Raw genomic sequence first — 27,403 nt, 5'->3', positions numbered from 1 at the left:
CATCTGCAGCATTACATATGTGCATGTTTAAGACCTCAAAAAGGAAATAAGGATTTCTTTAAAATATCTCAAATAATAAATTTACATTAGATTAGAATGAAGTGTTAAAAAACACACAAACAACAACAACAAAAAACACTGTTGGGTTGGTACCCTGCCCAAGTATGTCAAGGTAGGAAGTTCAAAACTGTAGTTCAAGCTTCAATGAATCCAGAAGCCTAAATGTTAAGAGACTCAAGGCTACAATTGCAATACAACTGCATTTTGGATCAAAATTACTAGGATCTTCAGTCTATTGAAAATGTAATAGTAACGTCCTTAGAAACAGAGGTCATTAAGAATATCCCTTTTCTGCATTCTCCTCATTCCACAAGTCATCCAATAAATAACAGGGCATTTCCAGGGGTCTTGGTCACAATTTTACAGCACTTTAGATCAGCCTTAGGTTACTGGAGGTGAGCACCTCTTTCTCCCTGTGGAACGAACTCTCACACTATCTGTGTTCTTATGGGAAAAGCTGAGCTATTGACACAAGCTCGAGTTAAGAAAATTGACTCAGGATTAACCTCTCTATTGTCTACATAGAACAGGTACACATAGATACACAGGGGTTGGAGAGACAGAACCAGCAGTGGATCATTCATAAGTTATTAATTATGGAGGATACTACTGTTTGAAGAAGGACTTCCATAGCGCTCTCGAATACTCCCATGTTCTACATGCAGAAATGCTGTTCTACAGATGTGGGAGTAACACATATATCCTATTTCCACTGTTTACAGAACCTCATGCAGCTAGAAATAAAAATAGCTTATGCAAAGAATACTATTTTTTTTTTAGTATTTCTTTTATTAGCAAATAAGGTAAAAAAAAAAATTCAATCCCCACTGCACAAATGCTAATCCAATACAGTCTGTATTTGAATATAAATCTGGTAGTTATGTGCTGAAGAAGCTTTCAAATTTCTACAGCAGATATATTTAATTTCTCCCCTTTTCCAGATTCTTTTCCCTTCTCCCCCTCTCCAGAATTTACAGACATTTAGCATTGTTTTTGGAGAATGCTATACTTTCATCCATAAGGACATAATTCAACTTCAAATTTTTGTACGAATTCACCTTAAAAGCCGTAAAAGTTATAACAAACAGTTGCATCTTTTAGAACTTAGGTATTAAGACTAAAAATCTTGAACCTGAAGTCAAACCAAGGGGAATAGTAAGAGACAAGACACAAGAGTCTGAACTCATTACATGCTAACTTACTTTAGCTCCCCTCCAATAGACTGATCTGGGTAAATAGTCAAGTTGTTATAGCATTCTGAGAAATTTATAAACAAGCTCTTGACAAAGCTTCAAGAAAATATATTTATTCAATTTTAGATGAGGAAGAAAACATAATAAACATAACTAATATAAATATTCCTTACTGTCTCTTTTACAAGATATTTTCATGGAGAAAAAAACACTACTACAAATTTTAGAATACTATTTCAAATTTAAAAAGACTACATTCACTGAGAAGGACAAGAGCTTTTAATGTGAAAAACACAGTATCACAGTAAAAGAGTGCAAATTTTTTATTTTTTGTGGCTACTGTTTAGAGCTCAAGTCCTGCAGAACACTGCAGGAGAGATGCATTAGAGTCCTAAGACTAGCAATACTGCAAGCATTCGATTAGTGTGCACAACTATTAAGTGAATAATATAGACTGTAATTTTTTGGGTACACACTGGATTTGTCTCTCAAGTAACATGAAAAAAATTTTCAAATTTCTGTAAGCATGAAAACACGAGCTTTCACAAATTTCACAATAAAGTCCTGCTTTGAAGCAAAACAGATCTAAAATTGAATCTCCTCAAAACAAGACAACTATCTTTTACCACACAAGTACAATTCCCACTTTGGCGTGCTTTTGAATTCCATCCAGAACATCTGCATATTTTCTTCACAAGAGCAGATGTAATTCCATTGGCATTTTTATTTTGATATACAGAAATTTTGACAGCAATCCCTTAGATTTTGCAGGATGCCTGTAGCTGTGTTTTGACAGAAAATTAACTAAACTTTATGGCTATGTACAATCTATTCATACCAGTTTTCTTTAAGTAAAAAGTGTACAGCATCATCAAATCCGTTTTGGTACAGCAATTCCATTTTCTCCTGGTTTGGTGGGAACAAAGCTTGATTAAGTCTTACCAGGTTGGCCAAAGACAGCTGCAACAGAGAGAGGTGCTGTAAATTGGTTTATTAAAGCAAATTATGTTACACTTCACAGTGTTGTTATCAGTCCTATCATCTGTTTCATATAGCATATGTAGAAAAGGCCAGCGTGGCTATGTCTATACCAGTAAATTAATCATGCCCAGGAGATTTACTGAGCACTGAGATGATCTGGCACAAATAGTCTGCATCTACACTAATAAACTCACAGCCTCCAATACACACTGTCTGCCTGTAAAACTGCTCATGGTTTCTGAAACATTTTAACTACAAAAACATTCCCAGAATTGTTTGGGGGAGTGGTAGCTGCCACATGCTAAACTTGTCCCAGGAAATATTCTGACAGCTTACTAGCACAAATAACCACATTCTTGGGAACATTCCCAGGAAACATTTAATATATGAGTATAAATGTAGCTTGTGTTTCCAACAAATTAAGAACTACTCAGGTTCTCAACTGGTCACTTACTTTCATGGCGTAAAAAGACTTCAAAGTTTGTTCTTTAATAAAGACATGTATTAAATTGCTTAAAACAAAATTACATATATAATTAAATTTAATAAAGATCTGGACACTTCATTTATATGATTAACTTGATATATCTTTAAGCCACATACTTACTTATATACAATTTTGCAACATACCGTCAAAATCACTCCATTATTTGAACTAAGCAATTATTCAAATTTTGACACTAATGAATGGAGGAGGTCCAAAGAGACAAAAGACTGTTCACATTCCAATCTAGGTAAACAGTGATATATGTAACTCTCCATGCTGTGCAGATTTGGATACTGCTGCAAAAGTTTATTCTTATTTTGAATTTTTAAAACTCTAAAAGCTACGGGTGTTTCAAATAGAACTACTTAAAATGATGCCAGAGATTCTGCACCACAACTCTGCAGCTGTAGAATCATAGAAGGTAATTCTGCAATTAATTTTCTATCTCAAAATTAATCTGCTTATCAGCTCATTTTTCCCCTCTAGATGGATATTTGATGCAAACCACAACCAAGAAATATAAAGCAAGAGATGCATATATTTCAGTAAAATTATTAATTTCATACCTCATGACCATTTACCAAGTATTATCATGCTTAAATCCCTGCGAAACACTACAAAAATTCAGAAACTCATTCAATTTAGAATGACATTATGTAACACTAATTTTACTCAGAATTAATAAAACACATCAAGAACCATCTAAATGAAACTTCAAAAAATATAGCAAATAATGAAGGATTGTTGCTAAGCAGGGCTGTTTTTTTGAGATCAATGCTAGATCGACTGCTATTCAGTATTTTCTTTCCTTATGTGAAAAGAAACAATACTGTGGTCAGACTTTGTGGGAAAAAGCTTGCAAAGACAGAAATGCCAATGATGAAAAGGAGGTCATAAAAATCAGTCTTAGCCTATGTTTCAATATACAGAAACATTCTCAAACATTTAACAAGATTTCTGGAAGTGCTGTGGTCACAATGTTCAAAAATTTAATATAAACTTTCTTGAGCAATGAGGTGACAAGTCCTTGTACACCATTTCATACGTGAAGCTTAAATTCACCTTTTAAATTCAGTTATAGCAGCTTATTTCAGCAAGTAAGTATGAAGGGGTGTTCTGGAGTTTTCCTCTCCTGAGGTCTTCTACAGAAGTCTTATTTTTCTGGAAACACTCAGCCTAGCCAAAGACAGATGATATTTTAATCAAGCCTACATTATTTAATAAGATTAAATTTAATAGCCTGTGATATAGCTGCTCAATTTTGTACCAGATCACAGGTTTTCTATCTTTCTTGCAAATTTTATACTACATTTTTTCTTCCCCTGCATTTAAGGACAAGTTATATTCCATATGCACAACACAAAGGACCAAGATATCACATTACTTAAACATGATATATAAACACAAAATAAACTCTTAAAAATTAAGCATAAAGTTAGCTGCTCAACTACCTTTCCTTCATCCAAAGTTATTTAGTAAACAAGGAACTCACCATTATATCTTGTTTTGCAAATTTAACATAAAGATCCACATGTCCTTTATCTTGTGGACAGATATCTAATCGACCACTGAAAGGAGAAATTGTCACTGTTCGTCCCACAGGTAAGATAGGAAGGCCATTGGTGAGGCCACCGTCAACCCATTTCTATCAGAAAATAAAGACATTTTCAAGGAAACCTTAGTATAGTATGGTCATAACTGAATATTTCATCCTTCCTGTCCCTGTCTCCTCCATCCCATCCTCAAGAAAACTTACAAGTTTCCTTCTCAGAATATCATGAATAAGCAGCTTGAGCACAAGAGGCATGAAAACCAATGAACTGTAATTTACATATTCAGTATGTAATCAATAAGTGTTTGATATACTCTACAAACATATTTCAAGCTTCCCAGACCCTTAGATGTTTTTAACAGGTTACTGATACAGCTTGTTCAATCTATTAACAAAATAGCCCTATATAGCTTAAAAAACACAAATCTTTTTCAGCTTAAAAACACAGATTTTTTTTCTGAACACACACATGAAAGGACAAGATTGTTAATATTACACAGCAACCATACTAGATAATGTGTACCTCTATAAAAAATTACTTTTTTGCAGACTAGGAGCTGGACAATCTGTACGTGCAGGTAAACTGACTGAACAAGCTCCCAGATCAAATCTCCCAGAACTTCTTGCTTTCTTGCGCACAAAAAGCCATCAACCACAATGAAAGACAGCAATAGCTGAAAAGAGAGGAAGATAAAGGGGGGAAGATTTGGACATCTCTGGCACCTGGGAGGAAGCAGACATCAAGTCTGCTACAGGACTGGAATATAGAAGAGAATAGGAAGGAAAAACAAACAAACAAAAAACAGTGAAGTTCTTTTAGAGTCCCATCTACTGCTTAGATCTACAGACTGTCCAGAGGCACAGGCCTGATCTCAATAGGAACCACAGCCAACTTTCTTCTCCTCATAACCGGGGACAGCTATAAACATCCCTCAAGTTTTCATCTGCATACACATCATATTGATTTGCTGGTTGTGTAATTTTTAGCTGCTATGTTAAGAGTTACGCACTTGAAATACTTTATCAGTAATGTAGAGATTTTGCACAACCTCAACAGGGTATTTACAGAAAGTAAAAAACAGCTGCCAAAAACAGTTATCTCATTTTTCCAGTATAAAAACACAAAGAAAGTTAAAGATGACAAATAAACTGTTTCTTCGAATATGTTTGCATAGTTCTTTTCACAGTTTCTTCTTTAAATAAACATTTTCATAACCATAATTTATAGTATTTATTAGAATAACCATTATTGTAACATTATATTAAATATGATTCTCTTATCTTCTCTCCAATATGCTTACAGTATTTCTTTTTATACTTAGATGCATAAACCAAACCTCAACGGCAGTCTTTCGGCTAGATGCATCTGCTGACATTGTACATGAGGTCTGGTGATCAGATGAATGTCACCAAACTTTACACATCTACAGCCAAATTAGTCATCCTACACCCCCTCTACAGTCAAGGATGCAGAAACACTTCTAGTGCATGATTCACTTTATCCAAAAGTAGGTATTTACATTTGATTTGAACTATGCTGAAAAGGCGCTTTCTTCTCTCCATTAATCAAAGGAAACACACTGACTATGTGAGATATAGACTAGTGCAGATACCTGAAGCTAGCCATGATGAAACACACTAAGAAATAATATTACAAGATGCATTTCTGTATTTCTTAAGGGTCTGACTTCCCCAAAGGTGAACTGAATACTGCAGGAAACTATCTTCAAGCTTCATTATTTATCAATACAGAGCATCATTAAAAAAAAGGCAAGTTGCACTCGTACTCTCCAGCACCAATCAGGCAGAAGACTGCTTTTTTGCTGTATGTATTATTCTAAGTGACCATTATGAAAGGGCAAAACAATGCAAGTTTTCATGCAAAATTCTTACGGAAAATGGCACAGGAATTAAGTCACAAAAGTAGCAAGAAATCACCTCCTGAAAAAGTATACTATCTGGAAATTGTTTATTGCCTCTAAATTAGGTCTTCAACTGTTGGCAAGACACTAGTATTCTGTGCAGTGATTAGCATACAACAAGCGTTATCTCAGGGTAGAGTATTTGTTCTACAGAAGCCCCTGAGACTCCCTGAGGTCTGTCATTCGACTGTACAGATACCTCTCAGCTGCTTAAAAGGCAAGCCTTCTTTTAATTCTATAGGTATAGATTTTCTCTCAGTGCCACATTTCTGAGTTCATGTAACCACATGATGTTTTTATCGCTTGCCCCTCCTTCCACTGACAACTCCCATACCTGCTGATACATGTACTCAATCTTTTTCACATGGATATATTGCAACCACCTTTTCATTATTATTACCCCCACTTTCTCACTTTTCTACTTGCCAGATGCCCACATGGCATGCACTCAGACAAAATTTGCTGTTTCCCACTTCTTTTACACTCCTGAAATTAAAATATAAGCTATTACTTTTCACATTCAATAGTCTTCATGGCCCTTCTCACCCTCTTATTTCATGGTATGTTTTGAGAGCTTGACTCACAACAAAAGCTCCTGATGTCCATAACCACTATCCACCATTGAATTCCTTCACTTCCTACAAAAATCACATTTCTGAATGCTTAGCATTGAGAATATTTTGTCTTAGGAAAGCAAAACAAACTAAAAACCTGCAAAAAAAATCATAAAGCTATCTAAAGCGATCTTTCAAATTCCTCAAATTCCATTACATCATTACTATGACTCCTATGATTAAAGCCACAACACTGCTAACAACAATGCTTATCACATTGAACCTATTCTTTATTGTTTCTTTCCTATAAATAGCTGCTTATTATTGATTTAGATGCAACATTCCTTGCAGTATAAATTGGCTTTTTGTTCTGATTATTTAGCTTTTTTCTTCTCTTACGTATCTTCAACTTTTTTTTTAATCAAAACATTTAATGTTACCAAGGGCAGTATTTTATTTATTAAGCGCTATCTTTTGCAGATTCTGTTCTTCCTGTCTGATGCCCTCCATTTATTTTTTATTTTTTTTCAAGTACCTGGGAGAAGCTGCCTTTCATTTGAAAATATTTTGACTCCAGAGTTCCTTGTGGCACACAGGCGCCCAATTTCTATACTTTAAACAAAAAGACCTAATATCCTAGCTTCTTGTGATTCTATTAATCAATCCTGAAAAATGTTTCTTAGCTGAGGAGGCATATTCCTGGTAACTTCTGAATTAGTTCCTTTTTGTAACATGGTGCAAAGACAGAGAAAGTTCTGAAATAACGTGCAGTGAAAACCGAGCCAGACACTGAAGTTGAGGATGTAGGCTGGACCTTGTGGAACCTACATTTACCAGTAACTGTAGATAGATTTGCAAAGCCACCTTGTAAGAACTACAGCATCATGAACTACAGTGTCATCATCAGATACAGTCAACTCAGTTATCTGGTGATGATTTATCTAGGTCAAAGACTAACCTTGTTATAGATTCTGGGGACATAAAACCAGTGGAAAGAAAGGTAATTTTGCATGGAACAAATTCTGCCCATGACTACATGAATGTAGTCCTACTGCATCCAGGAAAAGGTTGTTTCAATACAAGACGGTATGCACAGAGCCAATTCTATGCATAGCTCAGTACTGCACCCCTGTTACTAGAAACCTAGGCCAAGGGCACCTAAATAGCCAGAGCAAATGCAGAAATAGCCCAGTCATGTAACACCATTAACAGATTGCCTAACTTATCTTGGTCGTACACTTCCTTTTCCTTCAGATTATTTTCAGGCTTATCAAACCAGAACAAAACATACTACAAACAGGTTGATGCTATGTCTGCGTTATCACGAAATTTAGCTGGTTCATCCCAGAAGTCCAGTCTCCAGCTGTGCACACTACAGGTATGCTAGCTAATTTCAGTATGAGCCAATGGTTGAGGTTGGAAGGGACCTCTGGAGATCATCTAGTTCAAATGGCCTGCTGAAGCAGGGTCACCTAGAGCACATTGCCCAGGACCCTGTCCAGATGGCTTGTGATTATCTCCAAACAAGGAGACTCCGCAACCTCTCTGGGCGACCTGTTCCAGTGTTCAGTCACCCTCACAGTAAAGAAGTTTCTCCTTATGTTCAGATGGAACTTCCTCTGTTTCAGTTTCTGCTTGTTGCCTCTCGCCCTATTGCTGTGCACCACTGAGAAGTCTGACTGCATCCTCTTTACACCTTCTCTTCAGGTATTTATATGCATTGATAAGATTACCCTTCAGTCTTCTCCAGACTAAACAGCTCCAGTTCTTTCAGCCTTTCCTCATAAAAGAGATGCTCTAGTCCCTTAATCATCTTAGTGTCCCTCACTGTACTTGCTCCAGTAGCTCCGTATCTCTCTTGCAGTTGGAAGCCCCCAAAGGTACTCAAGTACTCGAGCCCCTCAACAGGGCTGAACTGAGGGAAAGGATCCCCTCCCTCAACCTGCTGGCAACACTCTGCCTAACGCAATCCAGGATAGCATTTGTCTGCTTTGCCACAGGGGCACATTGCTGGCTCATGATCAACTTGCTATCTACCAGGACATTTTGGACAACTAATCTCTGACCCAAACTTTCAATTTCTTAATTGAAAAAACAGCACAAAAAGTTTAACAAAGACACAATGTTCCCTTAAATAATGGCAGAATGAACTTCAAACATCCACGTACATGCACCCCATGAACTACACAAGGAACATACTAAAGATGCCAATCAACAAAATATCTAAACCCTGGGAACTTTGAAGGCATGGTGATGTGAACCCTTCAGACTTTTTAGTTGTTATGTACTGCTGTATATAATTCTAAAGGTAACAAGCTTTTTGACATAACTCCCTCTTGCTACTTAGAAATATAATTGCTAGAGACAAATGTACATGAATACTAGGAAAAGGGGTTTTAAGCGGGGTTGCGGGGTGGTGATGGAGAATCTGCTAGGATGAAAGATTTTCTAAAAGCATCATTTTGATACCTCTCAAGAAAAGATAAAGTATCTAGTAATAACTTTTAGAAGGGGAAATGATTGCAAACAGACTAAACAGTTGAAAGAATTATTAAAATGTTAATACATTTAGGTAAAAAAAGACAAAAAAGTTCTTGGAGCTAAATCAAGTACAGGCAACTATGAGACGGTTTTATTGTATTAATGTATGCCTCTCAAAATTTCATGACTCTGTGTGACACAAAAATAATCTTTGTCCAGAGGTAACAGATTTGAGGGTGGCTGATAAACCATTGTTCTTATGTCCTCAACAGAACTACACTGCATACACAGAGACACCAATTTACCCCAGCAGTGTCCAATCTCCCAAGACCAGCCAAGATCTCCTTTATCATTCCAACATTAAAAAAAAAAAAAAAAAGAAAAAAAAAGCAGAACAGTTCATCTTTAAGTTGCAAAGACCATTTTACATTGGTAACACAGATAATCATGAGAAGTGTCTCTATCAAGAGAAGCTTCTTCCCATGGTTAAGCACCACACAGATTATCTTTATGAAACAGCTTCATGCTACAGACCACTTCAGTTTCAGCACCCACAATTTTGTAAGAACAATCAATATGAATGATATCGATATATGTCTACCTATAGCATCTGCAGAAGCAATAACTATTCTACTGGATACAGTACTGTAATTCTCATCTACCCTTCCTCGAGATCAAAGTTACCTCGCAAACAAAGAATTCTCCTGCAAAAAAAAATATTTATAAGTATGTAAACAGAATGAAAAATTACCTCTCCTTTATATTCCACTGGCTTAATTCCTGCATATACTGGCACAAAACTACTTGCTAGCAGGACCTAGAAAGAAGAAAGAGGGAGGAGTGGAGGAGTGAAGAAAAGGCAATAAAATATTTCTGAACCAATAAATATTTTCATACATATTTATCTCTATTAGATGAATAGAATTAATCAACATATTAATTTCATATAAAACCAGTCATCTTATTAGCATCAAACTGTTGTGCTATGTCAAAATGTGATTAAAACTATTGTTTTTTAATCACTTGACAATAACAACTCTCAAAGAAAACAAAATATCACAAATCAATTATCTTATTATTGAATAAGACCGTCAACTTAGCCTTATACAATGTGAAGTAAATCTATCATTTTATAAAAATCAAATATACACATACTGAAAAACATGCAATATCCAGTACAGTATATACAATATACAGTCAAAAAAAAGAAACTGAACTAATCACTTCACTGGTATGGTATATACATACATACAGTGCTTTCTCTTCTAATAAATCAGATTTTGTAAGTAATACAACATGCTCAAAATACTATAAACAGCCTGAAAATCCACATATATACTTTCATCAGCATCAACACTTTACATTGAATATGCTCAAGTATCAACAAATTACTGTTTGCTCTACTGTAAGCCTAGACTGCTGTCTACAGCAGTTCTTAAATTTTTCAAACTGGGGCATCTCTTCTGTTACATATGGATGCACATACACACCCCTCTTCTACCAATTCATAACAATTTATCTCTGTGTGTGCGCATGTGAATATCTACATATATATAGTATGCATATATATAGCTGCAGTTAGTATACAGCATTTCAAAGAGGATGGGGAGATGTGCACATGAAGTGCAATATGTCAGAAATTTTCATATATATGACTCTGGTGCATATATATGCATGCATGAGCTTGCATGCAGGCATGAGACACAAATTTGGGACACAAGCAGGTCACAGACAGGGGTACATACAGTGTGCAAGCCAATCAGGTCCAAAAGAAATATGGAGATTATGAAAAATAATGTTTGATCTTTTTAGGTATAATTGTACTTCTTTTTACAACAAGTTATTTTCAGTATTAAACATCTTTCCCCCTCAAGCAAGTTCCAATCAAGGCTCTAAATGAAAGCTTAACTCCCAGTTTGAGAATTCTTTCTTGCCTACTTTACCCAATGTCCTGAAGCCCCAGGGCTTTGCCTGGGCTCAGACAGAAAGGTTCTTATTTTTCAAATGTGAAACTGTAGCTTCTTCTCTAAGACAGGCCTTTCCCTCACACAACCATAAGAAAATGTCCACTTTAAACCCATTCCTCTTCAGACCTTTAAAAGTGACATCCTGCAGGGTTCCTAAGAGCCCAATGTATTCTGCTGCCCATCTTCCTTTCTCCTCTCTCTTTCAGTTCTATCCCACTAAATTTGGCCCACCTATACTAGGAGGAATAAGGACAAAAGAAAAGGTTTAGTGAAAGAAAAAGAAAAGGTTTAGTGAAAGAAAACAGAGTCAAAACAGATGACCACTGCAAACCGCCAATTCTTTTCAAGAAGTCTGCAGAAAGCAGTTGGCCCACCTTATAAAGTAACTTAGGCCTCAGGAATGAGGAGAGGAAGGATAAGTCTAAAGAACTAACTCTTTCAGCGTTTTCTTAACCCTAACAGACCAATGTGAACTCCCATTCAGTGCTTCCTCCATTTTCCAGTGATTTCAGACTAAATACAATAGAGCTCTGTGTGCTGTTCCCTCTCGAACATGTAACATGCCTCTCTCTCACATCCAGCTTAAGAACTGCAGGTCTAGGAATGCTGGTACATGATGACGCTCTTCACACATGTAAAGTCTGTTTCAAAAATGGAAGATTAACTACTTTCCAGGTCCACTGGGAAAAGGACAAGACGACATTAAAATTGCAACAGCAGATACTCACTTTAGCCATTAGGAAAAAAAAATCCGGAACTGTAAGGCTTGTTAAGCATTGAAACCAATTACCTATGGAGGCTGAAGGATCTCTGGCAGAGTGCACGGAAATTTTGCTGTTATAAAACACTGTCTGTCCAGCATGATTTGGATACACTTGATTATGCTTTGGGGCAAAATAATAGGGTTACATAAACTAACAAGGTCCTCTCCAGCTCTGTTCTCTATGGAACCAAGGCAGCAACTAACATTCAGTCTGATGAAAAAATGATACATGCACCTCTGAAGGCATCTACAAAACCCTGTATTATGAGATACAGCAAAAGAACAGACAAGCAAGCGTATGAATGTATTCCAAAAAGCAACTGATTGGAACTTTTATTATTCTCATTCCAACCCATTCCACTGCTAGCATACGGAACAAAATGGTACAGAAATATTTAAGTCAACAAAAGAACTATTGAAAAACTAACTAAATAAATGCACGCACACACACACACACACATATAAATATACTTATATACACACATGTATATAAATATAAAATATATATCTATTCACGATTGTTTTGAAGACTATAATTGTCTTCAGGTTAGAAGATTTCACTGGAAAGGAACATAAATTTACAGAACAGTGTCTATGCTTGTCACTGCTGGCTATTTTAACTAGAAATATCACAAGGGCATAGTTTGAAATGAACTGTTTGCATAATTATCTTTGCATGACTGAGTACTACCAATTTTGAAAATTGACGGACTGCGTAAAACATAATAGGGTCAAAATTAAAAAAAAATTGTATTTTAAAGACAGACTTCTGATGTATACTTCAGATTTTGGTAACGAATTTTTTTTTCTTTAAGAGTGTTAATTATCAAGCACCTCCCATTAATTCCAAGTGTCCAGAAAGATAGGAAAAGAAGGAATTCCTCTTCAAAGCTCCCTACTTTTTCCATTTCCTCCTTCATTTGTGCTATATTGCCTGATACCCTCCTCTAAAATATAATCAATTGTTAAAATTAAGAGGTTCCAGAAAGGAAAGAACATCTCCTCTAGATACATACATCTGCATTCCTCCTACCTTTCAACATCAGAGTAAGTTTACAATCCTGATCCAAATTTTAAAAGTAGTACTCAAAAGAAAAGGGATGAAGAGTAAAAGAAAAAGATATGTTTTCCAGCTGTATATACAGTTTATATATAGGACTTACCATTACAATACACCCTTTCCTCCAAAGGATTTGTAGGATGTGTTGGAAAGGCTAAACAAAAAAACCCCACAAACCTCCAAAAAACAGGAACTTCCTTTTGTTTACTTTCTTTTGTGACAGAACATATTAAAAGACTTATAGAAGTGTTGACCAAATTTGGAGATTTTGATCTACTGTAACCATTAGTCGCCCTGTTATTTCTTTTTCTTTTTTTTTTTTTTTGAATAGAATTTGCTTATAAAGTAATACTTTCAAGGCAGCTGAAGGAAATACAAAAAAATTAATTTTAGCAAAGTCTGTACAACTGCAGGACCAAATTCTGCTTCTGTTGTTTATGCAGGTAGCGCCACTGTAATCTAAGTGATTACTTCAGTAAAATGATGATTTACCCCATGGACAATAACATACTCCCTAACATACTGCCTTGAAGACACTTATGCATTTTTATTTAAAGAAGCAATATGCAACTTCATTACCTTAATGAGGTCCTCCCTGGAAGCAAAACTTGAAACCAAATAATTTTCCCCATTTTTGGTGTTAGTGATTGACACATAGAGCCGGTTCTCAGCTATCTCATGAGCATTAGAAGGAAGAATAGATTCTATGCCTCCCCTAAAGTAAAGAAAATGATAAACATTATTCACCATCATTAATTAAAAAGTTTATAAATATTTTAGGGGAGAAAGAAAGAGTGCTCAGCTCCCCAGAGTATAGAAAAAGCATCTGCACTCTTCATTTTAATTTAGAGACCTTCACAGAAAAGTGAATTTTAAGAGATATATTAAGACAGGTACCTAAGTCTTTTCATGAAATCATAACCAGGCGTTACCGCACCAAAGTCCAATTTTCTAATTTCCTCTGCAAACTCATAGGCAAACTGCTTACATTCCTGAAAATTAAAATATTCACCATTAAGGATGTTTTAGTTATGGAAAGCATGTCCAACTGTAGTACTTAAAACGTACTAACAGTTAAAATTTCAATCAAGAGTGAGCTACAAGATCAGACTAAGATATTTTTCTATATGTGCTTGGTTGTAACAAAATATGCATAATAAATTGTTGATCCTTCTATAAGAATTAATTTGCAAGAAAACATATATAAGATCCCTAATTAAATAAATAAATTTAAAAAAGAATATCCCTTATTAACAATCGAGGAAAGTTAAAGGCGATTTTGCTATGTATGACCACTGCTAGATAATCAATTCTCTGAACCACATCTTTACAGGAACGACAATTTGTATTTCAAGTCTACAGCCACAATATATGTTAAACATTACCTCAGTACTAAACATAGACATAATTATTTCAAGGTGACTATAAACTTTAAAAAGGTTTGCACTAAAGCAAAAAACACGCCACTCACAAATACACACATTTAATGAATGCGACTAAAACTGATGGAAGATAAAGAAACAAAAGACAACTGCAGGAAACCAGGCTACAGATTCCACTGCACAGAGAACTTCTTTTAACCAAGCTGAAACACCTGACTTTAATGACTGTGGAAAAATAGCTTGAAACAGGAGCCAAAAGAACTCTGAAAGGAAAGTGAAAGAATACGTAGTGTTTACTTTTTAATAAAAAGATTCTAAAAACCTGAATTGTGCTTCTGAATGCTTAAGACTCACTATTCAGTATTCATATACATTTTTCTGCCCTTTCATGAAGACTTCTGTTCCAATTTTACTGACTTAGGGAAAAAACCCTACAATTCAATCTTATTTGACTTTCTGAAAGTGGTTTATTCAATAAATATATTGCACTCACATGCACCTAACAACCACATATTTACAAGATATAAGAACTGCACATATCTCGGTTTGGGCTTGTTAGCTTATTGAATGAAGACATACTAAATATGTTCCTGTAACTAAATAAAAGATCGACATCATGGGGTGGGGGGGGCAGAGGGGGAAGAAAAAGAAAAAAGACAAGCTGTTGTGCCCTATCCAGGAGGGAGGTCACAAGACATAACGGAAGGAGAAACAGGAAAAAGTTGGGGTAGGGTATATTACAAGATAAAGAGAACATTGGTTGGAGCACCTTAACTTCCTTGTATCAGTGGTATGTCAGTGTGCTCACCTAAGTGACAGACAGAAATGGTCCCTGCATCCACTTTCCTTATATAGCCTTCTAAAAGATATTTCAAAATGCTAGTCAGGGATAAGAGGTACATACTCTTAAAGCAATAATCACTACAGTGATTCATGCTAATTCATTTCACATACGTGAAGCTGCCATCAGATTCTGAGTTAGATTTGTACTTTTACCCCAGGAAGCAGGTGCTTTACTCGTCATTGCCAATTCCAAGCCAGCTTCTCACTGCAAATACATAAAACTAGGAGTATGCAATAGGTCTTGAATGCATTCCACTTTAATGTTAGGCTCCTCCAAGGTCAGCCAGGAGGAGAAGAGGCACATTCAGACCATGATTCAAATCTTCAGCACCTCTCTCTCTCTCTCTCAATAGAGACAAGAAACTCACAAACCCCTAAAGATTATAGAAACACCTAAGAATTACTATCCTTTTATCTAAAGTGCCTTAATAAAGTGACTAAAGTAGCAGGGAAATAAGGCTAACAGAAGCTGGATGAATCCAGACCTAGAAGAATAACAGAAAACTACCTTCCTTATCACACATGTTATGAACAAATCATACCTTGACTTTCAATTTTTGCTGCCAAAAGGGACGACTTCTACTTACAGCTATGAATTGTTTATAATTGTCAGTGCTAAAAGCTTTAAACAAAGCATCGAAATTTTAAATAGTGACTGATAACATGTTTAGAAATGGCAACTATTTGCACTGATTTAAGCAACCTTTGAGATCTAACCTGATCAGGTACTTCTGAATGGAATAGGTACTTATCCACAACTTTGTAGGCCTCCATACATCTGAAAATCTGTCCCTAGGATTCTCAAGTCCCTTGCCTTTTCAACAGCAACAAAAATTCAAGATACTACTGAAGGACGTTTGCAAGCTGTTGTGATAGAAAAGCAATAGTCAAAACAAGCCATTCTTGGTGTTAGACTCAAAGTTCACAAAAGGATGTATTACAGCTTTGAGACTGGAACATGGAGAAAGCCCTAATTATAGCTTGTCTAACCATCTCTGAAAAAAACCCTAATTGGTATGAAAGTTATATTTGTGGATATCAAATATTTCAATGGTTAGAAATGTTCCCTATATATCAGTGTGGGGGTTTTTTTGTAATAATTGATGATGTAATTATATTGACAGGAAAAGTTAATACAAATTTCAAAGAAAATAAAACATCAAAATGAAGTATTTTCTATTGGTAGACAGCACTGCCTTTACTTAAATTCCCTGAAAACTGAGGAGTATTTTCCTCCCCTCTGCAGAGAGTTCTCATAATTTTCCATTTAAACAATATGACAGAATGACTAAAAAGTTATTAGAAAAATTTTAAAAGGCTAAGAATTTCAGGACATTTTTCAATTCATACTAACATGATGACATTTTCAAGAAAAAAAAACAGACAATGTAATACAGACTTCATTTCCACAAATATAAAAAGTAAAAACTCAGGTTTTTTTTACTTAGAATTTTTTTAACTTAGAATTTGTACTTCGTAAATAGGACTAGGCTGGGAATAAATACTCAGACCCAGAAGCCAAGAATAAGCAGAATAATCTCCTTGAGCTAAGAAAAGGCTAGCTGCTGTGCTCGTCATATAGGAAATTAAGCTCAAAAGTCTGTATTATACCAAGCAAATTTGAAACTGAAATACTAGTCAAAGGCTACAGAAAAAGAGGAAGAGCTGAAGAGAATACAAATAAGGTTCTCTGCACAACATAGAAGAGCTTGCCTAATATCAAGTCACATACAAAATGCAACGGAAAAAAAAAAAGAAGAAAAAAAAGAAGAAAGATGTCAGGGAAGAATGTACTAATGAAAGCAACAGAAGTATAGATAACTCTGCAAGCTAAGTTTGTATCCTAGCAGGAAAAAATGTCAGTGGTAAAATGAGCTCTTGCCTGTGACTATCATTTGAATGAAAAATGGTCAAAGTTCTACCAGTGAGGCCTGGTAAAGGTTATCTGAGGAATACTGAAAGCTGAAACCTAAGTGTACTTGGAATAAAAATTTATCTAACAGCTTCACTTACCCAAAGAATGCTGCATCTTGTAATTCCAAATATTAAAGAAACATTTCATCTTAACATTTAGCAAGGCCTGGTCTTCTACATATATTAAAGCCAAGTCAGAGCATGAAAACAAACCACTTAGTGGCTACTGTATTTTTTAAATTAAAAAAGGACTCAAAATAAATAAATAAATACATAAATCTTCTAAATAATTGTTGTGTGTCATATACTAGACAATAGATTAAGACTCCTGATCTTCTAAAGGTACTTCAGGAGCGCAAAGCAGCCTTAAGCTAAGGAGGAGAAAAAAAAGCAAAGCTACTGCCCTCCCAGAGAATCTTTTATGAAAGTGCTACTGAAGATTGCTTTGCTGTGAGATCTTATGGATTATGACACTACTTCCATGGCAAGGAAAGGGTTACACCTCTGGAAAGAAAACATGCATAAAGAATATTAGAATAGAAATTTGTTAGGGTTAATCCTCCACTGGCACTCAGCAAGCTTTTGTGCGTTGCTTTCCTACTTTTAAGATACAGTCCATCATTCTTATGGATGATGGACTTTCACAACAGGATGCGACTATACATTTGCTTAAGAAAGCCTATTAAAACCTCTAGACAAGATGACAATGATTAAAACCTCTAGCCAAGATAACAACCCTCTGTAATACACAATGATTATGGAAAGCGCATATACTAGAAATAAAGTACATCTGGTTGCATATAACTCAATATTCACACACATATGGACTTCATGTTTTAAGTTATGTAAATAGAAAGTCCACATGATTTTCTACTATAAACTGAACACAGATTTTAAAGAAATATTTGCTTCATAAACATTTTTTGTCTAGGTTTCACAATTTTCTTTGAGGAAAAACACATATGTGAGTCCTGTTCCTTTATAAGAAGTAGGACTTTGAAGGAAAAACAACAATTAAAATATTTCATTTTAAAAAAACTTTACAGTAGATGATTAAATCCTTAAAAATATCCTTTGAAAATGATCATGTCCTATACCTAGGAGTTTATTAATTTACCTCTATATTTTCTGGTACTGCTAATAAGACAGTGGCAGCCAGTGATCCCGCAGAAGCTCCCGCAAAAGCTTTCACAACTTTCAGTAACTTCTTACCATGCCTGTAAAGAGCAGCTGCTGCCCCCAAGTGGTAAATACCCAGAAACCCACAAGCTGCAAATGACAGGTTTAGATGTTTCATTTTTGCTGTGGAAATAAAGTTTTGCAGTCAGGAAAAGGATCAGTTAATTAGATCTTATAACATACATTTACTTTTTGGCACAGAATATATAATATAGTATAATACCTATATAACAAAAAGCAGCTTTGTTAAGAACAGCAAGCACTTTTGATTACCAAATATATCAAACAAGTAGTTGTTAAAATTTTAGCATCTCCAAGACTGAAAACAACTGTTCTGAAATACTCCTTAACACAATGTTGTTTCATATCTCTTGTTCCATCAGGAAATAAAGCTTTATATACAATATAACTGCATATTTCAACTAATTTGTCAAAGAAATGCAAAATAAAAGTAGCTATTCAAAGGTGTTAAAAAATGCTGTTGGAAATTTTGCATTGTTATTTTAAAGAGAGATAACACTGTTAGTTACCTTGAGTCAAAATCAAATTTAACTACAAAATTGCTGTAAGTGTCATACTCACATGACATGTGCAGCCTTCAACCTAACATAGTCCTCTAGAGAAGCAATTCATCCTTGGAACTCATTTACTTACCAAGTACTATTAGCATTCAATAATATATTCCACAATTTATACAGAAGTAATTTCTCATTTTAAAAAAGGAAAACATAAAAGATATCACTGCTATTCTTAAAAGGAATAAGAAAGGAAAAACACTTAAGTAAAATACACACCGCATGTACACACACACACACACAGGTCTCAAGGATGGAATTGAAAATGACAAAAAACACAAACAGGAAGTTTAAGCTAAGATTGTTAGGTTTTCTGTTTGCTTGTTTTTAAAATAAGCCACTTCACTAAGGCCATGCATTTTATTAACTCTGTTTTTGCAAATAACTACAATTATGAGAGCAAGATATTATACACTATTTTACTTATTATCTTAATAGCATATTAAAAATAAATCCCTAGTATATTTGGGTACGTATCAATATGAACAGGACTAATTAAATCAGTAAATTCAGGAATATACTTGATTGTTCCGGTTCATAATGAGATAGCTAGATGTGTCTGTTGGCAACCACCTACAGATACTGTCGTGTAAACTCTAATAATGAGAAGCAGACACATACAGCAACGGATTTTATAAGTTGTCTATTCAGCCCAGCAGTGGGAGGAGTAAGAAAAATGAGGGTAAGACGCAGCTTTGAAAAAACATTCAATAGGAAGACAAGCTAAATTCAACTGCTTTAGCCAGGGTATGTTTAGAATCAGGCCGCAAGTGGGTTTTGTTCTCTGCCAGTCCAACTGGAAGGATTACTGTTTTTCCTTTAAAAAAAAAAAAAAAAAAAAGACGTACAATAAAAACCCAGCCACTGCCTCTTTTTTAGATGACAGGTCACAGCACATTGAAAGAGCAACTAGCAGTTTGAAAGAGAAAACTGAATAGGGCTCATGGAATAAATTCAAGGAACTAAAGGATTTTAACAATTTCTGTAGGTCATATTTAACATTAGACATTAGAAATGCAAGCCAATATCTCGTCAATGCAGTTATAAGGCTGAAATTCTGGTAAAGTAAATCAAAACTAGGACCAGTGAAAATGTTTGTAACCTCAGAATGGCTTAAAAACTCAATTTATCTATCTGCAGGAGAGAGAAAAAAAAACAAAACAGCAAATCTCATAGTGCTAGGGCATACTGTTTGTTGCATTAAAAGGTCAGTCATTCTGCTAAAACCTTACATTATCGTAAGGTAGTTAATCACCTTTATCCCTTTCACACAGGGAAATGCCTGCATATCCATTAGTAAATAATACCTGCAGCTTAAATCTACGATATTTTGTACCGACAAAATGGGTTTCAGGTTGGTTTTTGATTTTGGTATATGGGGATATGAGACAGACATCTCTAATGAAGCAAATGATAAGCTGTCATACTGCTCTCAAAACAAAAGGCTCTTTTAATTAAAAAACAAAAATCACCACACTGCAGAGAAGATGGAAGGAATTTGTTGGAAATTTCCTGGAAAACAAACAACATAATTATACTTTCAAGATTTTAACGTATAACATACAGAGTGGAAAAAAAAACTAAAACAGACTTTGAAACTCAATGGAGTGATTTGCTTCCTTTGAGGCTAGCTAAACTTTTGAAGTTAACCAACTACCACCTGCCTCCTGCAAGTTAGGGGCAAAAGTGCACTTAAATAAAGGGGCACTCTGCCAAAAAAAAAAAAAAAAAAAAAAAAAGAAAGAAAAGAAAAAGGTGAAGTTAGTTAAAGCAGTTTTGTTATTAGACAGCAAGAAAACCAAGTTTGGGAAAATAATTGCTTACATTGCTATAAAAACAACAGGTAGGGAAAAAAAAGTGCTTCTTTTTATCATACAGTCAGAAAGCTGGAATTACCTATACATCTGACATTGTCTTTCAATACCACATTGATTAGGATATTTGTTTTTTCCATACAGCATTAACTCCTATTTTAATCCAAAAAGGTTTCAAGAAAACACGCTATTATGAAATATTATATAAAATAAGGGCTATGTTTACTTAGCTGTTTGGTCAGAAGATACACAAGCAAAGTAAAAGAGTTCACAGATCCCAAGGATTACTTCTAATGCACCTATGAAAGGTAACTAAGAAACACAAGTTTATTTAAACAAGCTTATGTATGCTTCTGTACATGCATATATACATCTTCTAATGTTTCTACAAAGCTCATCTACAAATGATTCTAAAAGGTATCTCTCCCTGCTGGAAGATGTTTAGAGGTCCACAAATCAAAGGATGAAAACTTAAGAGTATATATAGCATAGTTAAAGTAAGATATTTTAGATTAAAAGTTTTTTAAAAAAGAAAAAAGCTCTACAAATGCTTCTGCATTTGTGGATACCATACTACAGTGTGTACAGAAATGGTTGGTACATTTTCTTTAAAGCAAGAAGAATAGGAAAGGAGATGTCAAATCTAAGATCACAAGCTGCTAAAAAACATTGAAGTCAAAAGTCCTTCCCTTTGTTATAATGCTTCTTGAGGGTTTTATTTTCGTACGTGACCTTTAGTCCTATTTAAGAATCAGCTATTTTGAGTAACCATTGTTTTCTTAAGTGTCTGGATACATGGTATTCACTGTTTAATATCAGGTAATTTCTTAACTAACATTCAGATCCCTTACTTCTCTTTCTCCTTCTTCCCTCCTTCCTCGTCTCCCTCCAAAAAAAAGAAAAATATTCACATCATTTTGTTGACTGACAGAAGGATTCAGTGAGAGATAAACGAGGAACAAGAGAAGCAATCATGCAGACTTCAATTAAAGGAATACTGTTAAAGCATGCCTCTAGATTCGCTTGAACTTTGGTAGGAGTAGTCTGTGACATTAAAAAGGTAAATGTATTATTTTAACGCAATCCAAAAAGCAGCCGAAGAAATCTTTTTTTCCCCCAATTTCTGATCCACTGGATATGTTACACAATACAACATTGCTTTACAAATTCCCCAAGCAGATTTCAAATCAAAGCTAACAGCATATCTTTGTTATCAGGGCATTACATTTTGATTAGTTAGTGCTACTTCCCAGGCCTAAGCTACATATTGTCACATATAAACTGCATCTAAAAGTACTTTAGTACAAATCTGATTTGGCAGATGACATTCAGGTTCAAATGGCAGAACCAGTGGTTACATCTAGTTGCAAGATTGAAAAATGGGTTTTGCACATACGTGTAACAACCCTTTAAGTGGGTAAATGGTGAGTAAAAATATCACTGCATCATAGACCTCAGGAGGTCTCTAGTCCAACCTTCTGCTCAAAGCAGGGTCAGCTTTGAGGTTAAATCAATCAGACAGGGTTGCTACTGGCTTTATCCAGTTTGGTCTTGAAAAATCGTATAATGTTTAACTTCGTAAGTGATAGTCAGTTACTGTATCTGGGTGAATTTTTACTGAAAATTCTTTTGTTCAGACTAATACAATGAAAGGAGTATTACAAATCACCATCATTATAGAAAAGAGAACAGAACAACAGAAGAGAGACATTTTCATTCAGCGCTATATATCTACCTGCAGGGAGGTTTTGTACACTGATTGAAATGAGGGAGTGGGAAAAAAAAAAAGACTGTAACAAGGCAGATGACCTACAAAGAAGACAGATACAGATGAAGGACAAAAATCATGGTTCTATAAGGAACTATCTGCTTAATAGATGCAGATCCAGCAAACAGGCTTCTTACTGACAGTTAAGGTCTTGTTTCACCTTTCAGAGAATTCTCTGTGTAAGAGGAAAAGATGAGAAAGCATTCATTAGACGAATGAATGCCCTGTGAAATCAGAAAAGGAAGAGACAGGAACCAAGATATTCTGTTTCATAAAAATATAAAGCTTCCCACTTCTTTTGAATCTTGCAAATGTCATGGCAACACTTGATTTGCAAGTTAGAATGACATATCTCAGAGACAATATGAGTCAAAAACTTTTTTTTCCTCTTATGATCCGGTATATCACTGCTTTTTTGATCAAAAAGAATAGTAGGGTGGTAAAAACTCTCAAGACATACAGAGAAATTAAAGTACAGTATGACTACTCCCTGGGAATTTCTTACAAAGTACCAAAAATGGGAATGCAGTCACACCGGGACGTGGAACAAGATCACATTTTTTCAGCTGACTGATCGAACAGCAGAAATCTTGTTATCTTAGTACAAAACATCTGTTCCACAAGACATCAGAACAAAAATTCTTAGAGGATTAAATGTAAGTTAAAGATATCTTTAACGATATCATCTAGTAACTTAAAAGTTATGATACTGACATGTCCAAGAACAGTTTATAATGCACTTTCCAAGATGCGCAAATATATTTCAGTAGAGAACTAGACAGTGTATGCTGTAGAGTTACAACTCATGCAAGACCTAGCAAATACTTCTGATGCTGCTTTGTAAAAACATTGTTAATTACACAACTGGCAAATTTGAAAATCTAAGGATTTCAACTGGCTAAGGGTATAGGTATGTTTTTGTGGTCTAGCAAGAAAACTAAAAGTGTAAGAAAAGCTACATGCAGCAAGAAACAAACAAGGGCACTGGGGCTGTTCAATCACATTATTCTATGGATAATGCAAGAGCATTCAGGAATAAGCATAGCCCTAACAGTTATATTTAAAAGATTGTCACATCTGTCAGGATTCAGTGGTGCTGAAAAAAACATTATACTTCAAGCTGTGTGGGGGGATTAGTTTTTGTATACTTAATAGCATCTCATCCATTCACAATGCAAACATGCAACACAGTATATATAAAGAAACAAGTTTTTCAGGGTAAGTATTGTCTTCTTAATTGTCACATAGAACAAATAGTACAACAGTTTCTCTTACTGCTGTTTTCTGGACAATGTAATTATGTAAGCAGTATATAATCTCAGTGTCTTAACCAGTTATAATTACACTCAGTGTCACCCAGTTTGTAAATGAAAGCTGGAAATGCCTAAAGCAACTAACTAGAAAACCTTTACAAACAAGAATTAAATATGCATAGAATGAGAATGACCAAACACCCTGAAGCACAGGAGCTAAAAGCTACTTTAAAGCAGCTTAAGATAAAAGATGTATGATGCAAAATGCCACATTTGAGGATTAGTTTTGAGCTAGGAACAAGAAAACAAGCAAGGTCATGGGAAGAAAAGAACTGTTTAGCAAGGAAGCATTGCTAAAATAAAGGTCATATTTAAGTTACACAAGAATCATTAAGTTCCCCCAAACCAGAAATCTCCACCCACACAGGAATGTTTTTCTGTTTTAAGCATCAAGAACCAGTCAAAAAGTTCACTGACGTCAAAGATCATTTACAGGCTTCAGTGAATATTCAAAGAACTGATTCTCCCAGTCCAAAATGGGCTCTCACAAAACAATTACCCATCCAACAAGACTGTGTTCTGCTTTCTTAAAGTCACTACAGTTGATGGGGGAAGGTGGGAAAGCCACAAGTTTTGCATCTGTCCAGTCATGTTGAATAAGCATTTTGAGAGTTGAATGAAGTTGGAGTCAAAAAAAAAAATAATTATTAAAAATATCAGTGCACAATCCAGTCATTAAGACACAAACAAACAAAAAAACAACACATGATGTAAAACTAAAGTTGATAGTTTAGACCATCCTGATCATTAATATGAGCTATCAAGACAAGATGGAGAGGGGCTGCTTTTTAAAATAAGGGTAAGGAAAGATTAAATACCTTCTAATGAACGGTGTTTTCCATTGCCTATTCCACTGAGACTTTTTCCAGTAGCTATTTTAGGTCCCTGTGGACTAACAGCAGCTGTTGTATCTACTACTGATTCTTCATCATTTATCTTGGAAACCTACAATTATACAGTCAAATATTATTATTTAGAAGAGAAGCAGCAGGCATATATAGGAAAAAATATCCTTAATAGACCTTGTTAATCTATTTAAAATAGTTGTAAAATTATCTAGACTTCCTCACAATTGCTTCGCCTCCGTTAAACTAACTGGAAAACACAATATTCTATTATTTAAAAATTGCATGCAGCTATTTATATTTTTAAAGGTTCACTCAACTATATACAGCTACATACTTCTAGAAAAGAACAAACACTCCAACTTGGAACTGTTGGTCTCTAAGATTAATCTTATATTATTTTATATAGTTTTTATAGTTTTTGTTTATATTGACAGATTTTCTTTTTTTATAGACAGACTCGTATGTTTCTATTCTCTTTTACCAATCCAGTAGAAACTGACTGTTTTTGTCCTTTCTACAATATTGTATTAGTACAAATGGTTTTCCAGAGAACTCTGATCTTATTCTTCACTAGAGGCTTGTCACTTGAATGAGTCTGTCAGTTAGCATTGTATATTGTCTACAGCATAACCTAAAAAACTAGTAACAAGTAACAAATAAATAAATACATATAATAAATCAAACAATATTTTAATTAAAAGTTAACTGCAAGACACACAAAAAAGTTTATACCGCAACACTAGGTCTCCTGCAACTTTCTGCAGCCTGCCACCTAACCTTACTTACAAAAGGCATTTTCAATTCATGAGTAAGTCTGCAAGTGCAAAAGCTTAACCCTGTAGCTTCTAAAACAAAGGGTATTATCTTTGGATCAATCTGTACCATACACACCTACAGCACCACAAAAATATACTTACCTGGCATTTAACTTGGTTATGTGGTGCCCGTATGGTACAATAGTTTAGAATACCAATCCAGAACTGCTGAGTTTTTGGAAATATGCAACTACATAATCTGCCTTCTGTCAGCTGAAGCAATTGTATTTGAGCACTACAAAGAGTTTTAGCAGTCCACATTTTCTTAAAAATAACCTCTGGATCCAGATGCTGCAGTAACCAAACAGACACTTTTGGAAGTTGTTCTACTATGGAGTTATAAAGGAAGTACATAAAGTATCAACAGATGAGCTGCTGGACACCACCAAAGTATACAATAGACACTTCTCCTCTTCTAAATATAACCTGTTTAAAAACATAAAAAAATTTGAGTAGTCAAAAAGTAGTTGTACACTAAGGCCCTGATTCTGTAACAGAACCCTCTTCACAACACTTTCACGTGGTCAGCTTTCAAGGAATCACGATTTAAAACATTGATGGTTTGAGATTAACAGTTGATATAACATTGAAACTGAAACAACTCTTGGCAGTTTTAAGTATTTAGTATGCACTTCTCTCTCTCACCAGCAATGACCTGGCAGTATGCTATCCACCTCCATAAAATTAATTGTTCATTTTGGAAAAAGGAAGCACTAATATTATTATTTCATGCAAAGAACAAAGGAGAAAAAAAATCCTTGTAATTAACAACATGAACATGCTGTTACTTCTATCTCAGCTGAATAATGTAAAAGGACCGTTCTGGTGTCTTCAAATCAAGTGTTCACAAAGTTCCATGTCAGAGCCTAATAAAGAAAAGTCAAGCAGGCTCCCTGGTAGGAGGTAAATCTTGTAATTTTCTATGCTACAAGGCAATCAGAGGTGTGACACACAAATCAAACCGTAAGACTGATTCACACCTAGCAAGATTTTGACAGTGAAGTATAACAGATGAAAATGAACTTGCTCACATGAAAAGAAAAACAAGTTATTGCCCTGATTAGCAGTGTGTGTGTGTGTACATACACACACGTGCGCAGGAAGGGGTCATTCTGTTTATGCAAGGTCTCAGATCACTATCAATTTCAAATTTAATCTCAATCAAATTAGTGGGTTTCAGGTTTTCCACTTCATCGTTTGTGCCATGAGATGTGGCCCACACTTTGATTTTTCCTCTCCCTTTTCTTTTTTTGTAAACAATTAATAGTAGCACACAAAACACTGGCAAAACTGTGAAACACAGCTTTTTAGTACAGTAAACACAAAAAGCCAAGTGACAACTTAAGTGACCGTAAAATAAAGAAACGCCATTGCTTTAAAAAAAAAAAAAAGAAAAAAAAGTAACGCAAGGGCGATTTTTAAAGCCGGCCCCATCCCTTCCGGTTTTAACTTCACAGCCCAAACCACTTTAGTTTTCCCAGGTGGCACATTCCTGCCTCAGACCCACACAAGTCTAACACGGGCTACGCGATAACACCAGTTCCCTGCCCCTTTCAGCGCCCCACCGTCAGCAACACGGCTGCGGACGCACCACCCCACCGCGCTCGTTAACGGCCACCTGCACTGCACTGCGCCCCGCCCCGCCGGCTTGGGCCCGGGCCTCTGCGCGCGCTGGCCGCGCCTCGCGCACGGCCCGGCTATCCCGCGCGTGCCGAAACGCCCTGACGCACCTGACGACGGCGCGCGCCCCCCTCTCCTCCTCCCTATCCCCCTCCTCTGCGGTCGCTCACTCCCCACCCGAAAGCTCGCGAGATTGGGGGGGGGGGAAACACCACCCGCCCGCGGGCGCTACTTCCGCCGCCGCAGCGATGGGGGCGTCCCAAGAAAGCCCGGCAGCGGAGGCGCGAGGCGGCAGCCCTCAGCGGCTCCGAG

General features: G+C 35.7%; 1 protein-coding gene across 4 annotated transcripts; it reads right to left on the bottom strand.

Annotated features, from left to right (window-relative positions):
* Positions 1–1,350: 1,350 nt before the first annotated feature.
* Positions 1,351–27,403, bottom strand: PNPLA4 (patatin like phospholipase domain containing 4). Of its 4 annotated transcripts, XM_026110826.2 has the most exons (10): positions 27,202–27,330; positions 25,574–25,897; positions 24,627–24,753; positions 18,277–18,461; positions 13,918–14,012; positions 13,600–13,735; positions 9,982–10,047; positions 4,214–4,366; positions 3,784–3,897; positions 2,077–2,213 (listed from the first exon to the last, which is right to left on the bottom strand). In XM_026110826.2, exons 2-9 carry the CDS (start codon positions 25,823–25,825, stop codon positions 3,793–3,795), a joined length of 1,119 nt encoding a protein of 372 aa, XP_025966611.1. In that variant the 5' UTR covers positions 25,826–25,897; positions 27,202–27,330; the 3' UTR covers positions 2,077–2,213; positions 3,784–3,792. The 4 variants fall into 4 exon arrangements, with proteins under 4 accessions (XP_025966610.1, XP_064356873.1, XP_064356878.1 ...); XM_026110825.2 differs by lacking the exon at positions 3,784–3,897 and having other exon boundaries at positions 1,351–2,213; positions 27,269–27,403; XM_064500803.1 differs by lacking the exon at positions 3,784–3,897 and having other exon boundaries at positions 1,351–2,213.

Source organism: Dromaius novaehollandiae, chromosome 1 (assembly GCF_036370855.1).
Source record: "Dromaius novaehollandiae isolate bDroNov1 chromosome 1, bDroNov1.hap1, whole genome shotgun sequence".
Taxonomy (NCBI): domain Eukaryota; kingdom Metazoa; phylum Chordata; class Aves; order Casuariiformes; family Dromaiidae; genus Dromaius; species Dromaius novaehollandiae.
This window is presented reverse-complemented; position numbering and strand designations above follow the sequence as displayed.